This window comes from Patiria miniata, unplaced genomic scaffold, assembly GCF_015706575.1.
Source record: "Patiria miniata isolate m_02_andy unplaced genomic scaffold, ASM1570657v1 HiC_scaffold_1, whole genome shotgun sequence".
In the NCBI taxonomy this organism is placed as follows: Eukaryota; Metazoa; Echinodermata; class Asteroidea; order Valvatida; family Asterinidae; genus Patiria; species Patiria miniata.
The window spans coordinates 16,998,955-17,003,863 of record NW_024037047.1 but is presented as its reverse complement, the minus strand read 5'-3'; the positions used below and the strand labels follow the sequence as shown (position 1 = coordinate 17,003,863).

At 41.4% G+C, this 4,909-nt stretch overlaps 1 protein-coding gene across 1 annotated transcript; it reads right to left on the bottom strand.

Annotated features, from left to right (window-relative positions):
* Positions 1–361: 361 nt before the first annotated feature.
* On the bottom strand, positions 362–4,634 carry LOC119731108. Its single transcript, XM_038204131.1, has 3 exons — positions 4,527–4,634; positions 1,339–4,038; positions 362–421 (listed from the first exon to the last, which is right to left on the bottom strand). The coding sequence occupies exons 1-3, from the start codon at positions 4,632–4,634 to the stop codon at positions 362–364; spliced, it is 2,868 nt and encodes a 955-aa protein (XP_038060059.1).
* Positions 4,635–4,909: the final 275 nt, after the last annotated feature.

The window sequence follows — 4,909 nt, the reverse complement described above, 5'->3', positions numbered from 1 at the left end:
CCGACCCGACCCGACTAAAATGATGGCCAACCCAACCAAACCTGACCCGAAGTCGATTTCGGGTCGGTTTCGGGTCGGTTTTGCACAACATATGTGTTATTTCAATTTTAACAACTTAAAGGTAAACAAAGTGTGTAGTATTCTTTCATTATCTCAAAAGTACAATAATTTGTTTCCTTTCATAATAAACAATGCAATATTACATGTAAGTATAATGATAATTTGCCTGCTGAATATCATAACTTAAATTCAGTTCGTTTTTCTTTAAATTACTTACTATACTCTACTTTTATTCACCGTGCAAGAATATGATATCAGACGTGAATTTCTCTGACGGCTTGACCAACCAAATATTGTTCATTCAACGTTTTGTTGCTGTGGATGATGTTGAAGATGTGTATGGGTTGTTGTTATTGTAACCCTGTCGGGGAATGGAAATCATCTCTTTGCAGGATTTTTTGTTGTTTTAATTGATATATGCTGTTTAGTGTTGTGTCCTGCATGTACACTCTCAGCTGAATTTGTAGCCTTTGGTCTAGACCATGTGGGCCATGAAAAAGAAAAGATACTTCTCTTTTCCCCTTTTTTGGGGTAATTTTGTGGAATGGGGGCAGTCTTCTCTTTGAATGCTCTGTTTCTGGCAGAGTGTGAGATGGAGATTCCATCAAAAAGATCTTTCAATGTTTTCCCCATATGCTTTAGGCCAAAGAGCTCTTTCTGAAGCTTCATCACTTCCTCTGGAGTGTGTATGTTTTCGCCACCATCTTCATCGATTGCCTGATCCAAGATTCTCCTTTCATGTTCATATTGTCTCTTCATTTCTTCCATTGTAGTCAGAAGAGTGTCGTTTCGGATTGCCTTTGCTTTGTTTCTCTCCTGTTCAATAGACATGTCAAGATAGTCTCCAACTGCGTCATTGTAGGGTATGAGAGCATTTGCTTTGAGATATGAGCCATACTTGGCGCTAGTTTTCATGATGATGTTTTCCTCTTTCTTCAATTCCTCAATTTTTGTATCAATTGCTTCTTTGAAAGCTTCCTTGGTTTCTCTAGCGCTTTTCTTTTGATTGATTTGTGTTTGAACTTCTTCAGAAAGGAAATCCGTTTCGGAAACCTGCAGGTCATACGTCATGTGCATATGTTTGGTGTAATGGTGACCACATTTATCACAAGTAGTCCCGCTTATGCACCAACAACATTGTAGTCTTGAGTCATTGGTAGTTTCCGTTGGAATTCCGCTCAGACGACAATGCGGATGGCATATTTGCTCGTATACTGTGTTTTGCTTACTACTTGCACCGATTGGGACATATCTGACACATTTTGAATCTGTACATACTGTTCTAGGATAGCCTAGCTCCTCACGCTTGAGTTCAAATCCAGAAAACTTCAGATTGGCTTTCAAGCTGTCCATATCTTTGTCAACCAGGTCAATTTGTGTCTTTGCTTCATTGCCTTCCTGTACATTTTGTTGGATTGTCTTGGCCACTTCTGCCAAGGGTTTGCTCATGGCCACGATGATTCTTCGAGCCTCATTCATACTCAAAGTGTTACGAATATTGTGAGGCCTCAAAGAGCTGATGTGCTTAAATAGCTTCTTGGTTTCTTCAACAGACCTGTTCCAGCTTTCAGCATAAGTGTTTATCTCCCCTTGGCTGAATTCAACCTCGTTTTTCACACAAGCCAAAAACCGGAAAGGCTCGTTATCAAAACAGAAGTAGTTGTTTGGATTAGCTTGAATTCCAACCTGTTTGTCCTCGAGCTCTCTGTTGAGGGCAGGCAAGGTGTCTCCAGGCTGGTAGAATGTAGCTCGTGCATTGGTGAAGCAGAATACGATATTGTTTTTGGCCGACGAATGCAGATGGACCAAGAGTTCTTGGATGCAAAAACGGAACATTGCTGTTAGACGTGAATTGTTTGGCTTGAGAAGTATGCACACAGCATGAATCTCCTGGTAGTGGGTCAGATACGATAGTATATTGTCAAAGTTTTTCCGATCTTGTTGTATACCTTCACTATCTCCAATTCCTGGTGTGTCAATCAAGCGAACGATTTCCCCTCCTACGTGGAAGACATAGGAACGAGGCTCTTTGGTGGCAGATTTTCCTGCTTCCATATTCTCATTGGTGTCACTTTCCCCAACCATTATCTTCTTTTCCTTCCCTTGCTGTGTAAAGGTGAAGCTGGACGGTATTAAAATGTGGAATTCCTTGGCTTTCATAGCTTCTTCAAGATCAGCATAGTAAAGGTAGTTCATAAAACCGTTGATCCACGTAGATTTTCCAACGCCTGTCTCACCCAGGATCAAGATGTTTCTCTCCTTTATGGCCCGCAGATTTGACAACTCCGCAGAGAGAATATCGTGTTGATACTTGACGTAGTTCATGCCATGATCATTCTCATTACAACGCCAGAGTGATTCGTTGGGGTCAGATTGTCCGCATTTGCAGTAAAACAGTTTAGTTTCTATGCCATATTCAACCAACTCTCTGCATTTTGAACACTTCCAAGTGACAGGGTCGCCTGAACATTGACCATTTGCGGCCAAAGCATTTGGGCATCTTAGCTGGACATGTGCTCGGTTGTTTGGGCGTATTTGCTGGTAGACTGGTCTATTGATTTGTATCAGACACATCTCAGAGTCTTGGCCTTTTTTGGCGTACAGGTCTTCCGATGTTCGACGACCGTCTACAAAGCTATAAATGGTTGTCTTCTTTTCACCAGATGGCCAAATATCCTCTCTTAGGTCTTGGTCCACAACAATGAATTTGTAGTCCTCCTCATGAGCATGTGTTTTTTGTAGTCGTAAAAAGAACTCTCGATTTTTCTCATCAAGATCGTTCTTTACATTCTCGTCCCGAGTCTTGTAGAGTGTGTAGACAAATTTTCTGTCGTCCATGGCAACTTCATCTTTTTTCCCGATGTAGATGATTCCTTTCTTCTTCCATGATTTGATAGATTTTAGTTTGTTCAGATCTTTTTGAAATCCTCTAATGTGATCGTTGTACCTGGAGATGGAAAATGCCCCAGACAATTCTTTATCCAGGAATGCCTCGATTTTAGAGACATCTACACTTCCCGACCTGACTTTCTTCACCAAATCTTGCAGCCTAGACTTAAAACCAGATTCTTGCACAATGAACTTCTCTAAGATATCATCAATCCTAGCTAGAGAGCCTTCAGTGACATATTCGGCATTGGCATGCAGATCTTTTTGAATATCGTAGAGAGATTGTCTCTTTTTGGTGATTCCCTCCACAACCTGTGCACACTTTTTGATGATGTCGTCATTGATTGATGTGTATTGTATATGAAGTTGTATCTGGAGCCTACACATCTTGACGACAGCATCCAGTGGCATCAACATGTAAAGTAATGGAACGCCCTTCCCTGCGTTGGTACCTTTAACTAGACTTGGGAGATTTCGCGCTAGATCAACAGCGCCTTCGAATGTCACAGGTAGATCCTTGTCAGGAGCCGACACATCCGCTTTGCATTTGAAGGTGAACTTTTTGTGACTGTCTTTGTTTTGATCATCATATGATGCTTTTGCAGAACCTTTGACATCAACCAAAACTTTGAGTTTATCAAGCTCTGCGCTCAAGGCCCCTTTGACTTCAGTGACATCTTCATCTTCTTTGTTTTCGTACTCGCAGGTAATCGAGCAAACTGCTCCCCAATCAATAGCACAAACCACATGGGTTGCGTTGATGGTTTGCACATTTGAAGGTGACAGAATTTCCAGGTCGATCTTATCTTTGTTCTGGCGAAGCATGATCTCTTCATTGACTGTTCTCAGCTTGTAGATTAGACTCATACTTTGAGCTCTAGCGCTCTTTCTCTCATCCCCTAGGTAGGATCCTGATCCACTCAACTTGATCAGGCCGGCCAATAAACTCACCTGAAGCTCTGCCTCTACATTCAGTTTGTTGAATTTTTCTTGTATGTTGTCTGACATCACAAGCTCTATCGAGGTATCCCCGAGATCCATTGTATCAACTGCATCGTCTTCAAGCTTCGAGCCAAACAGAGTATCACCCTGGAAAAAAAAGAGATTAATGCCATGTTAGATTTTATTCATTTCTTAAATGTTTGTAATTGACCATTTATCATTATTCATAAATACCTTAGACAGTTTACCCATTCCCATTGGTTCGAGAGCCCGTCACGTGACCTGTCTTAAACGGATGACAGAGTTGCTGACTCGAGTCATGTGACTTGGACTCGAGTCGGACTCGAGTCGCTATTTTTGTGACTTGTGACTTGACTTGTAAATACCAGCTTTGACTTGTGACTTGACTTGGACTTGCAAACAATGACTTGTGACTTGACTTGGGATGGCAAAAAATGACTTGTTACCAACCCAAGTCAGACGCTACTCGAGCGACCCAATACACTTTAATTAAGCTATTGTACTTTTAATTAGCTATTCGGTTTACGCCTTACGTGCATTAAAAAACGGACTTTGCGCGGTTTCTACTTCGCCCAGATGCAGCTGTAGATCATATCAGTGAGCTGAGCTGTTACGTTGCGTAATGCCTGCCTACACTTCTGGTTGGTAAATAAGAACAGCCTCCCCAGACTCTTTCCTTTTGCTATGAGGGTGCTGTCTGTTCCTGCTACTAGCTCCCCCATCGAACGTGTATTCAGTCATGCATGGAGGAATAATTATGAGGCCACACAGAGCAAAGTTGAGTGATACTATGCTATCAAATCTTGTTTATTTGAAGTGTAACAGTTGGTACATGAAAAAATAGATTTTTTTCAATTGAAGTCGCCAAACACAAGGCCCAAAAAGGCCACTCAAGGTGTTTATAAATGCAGTTTTTATTTGCAGCGAGAAAGTTTCATTCCAGAAAATAGACCTCAGTGACTGAATCCAGTAAAATGAATAGTTCCCACTAGTTTCA

Coding starts and splice junctions, on each gene's coding strand:
- LOC119731108 (XM_038204131.1), bottom strand. CDS start 4,634: ATGGGGGAGCTAGTAGCAGGAACAGACAGCACCCTCATAGCAAAAGGA. Junction 4,039..4,526: donor GTAGGCAGGCATTACGCAAC/GTAACAGCTCAG, acceptor TTTTTTTTCCAG/GGTGATACTCTGTTTGGCTC. Junction 422..1,338: donor AGCTAGGCTATCCTAGAACA/GTATGTACAGAT, acceptor ATTCCCCGACAG/GGTTACAATAACAACAACCC.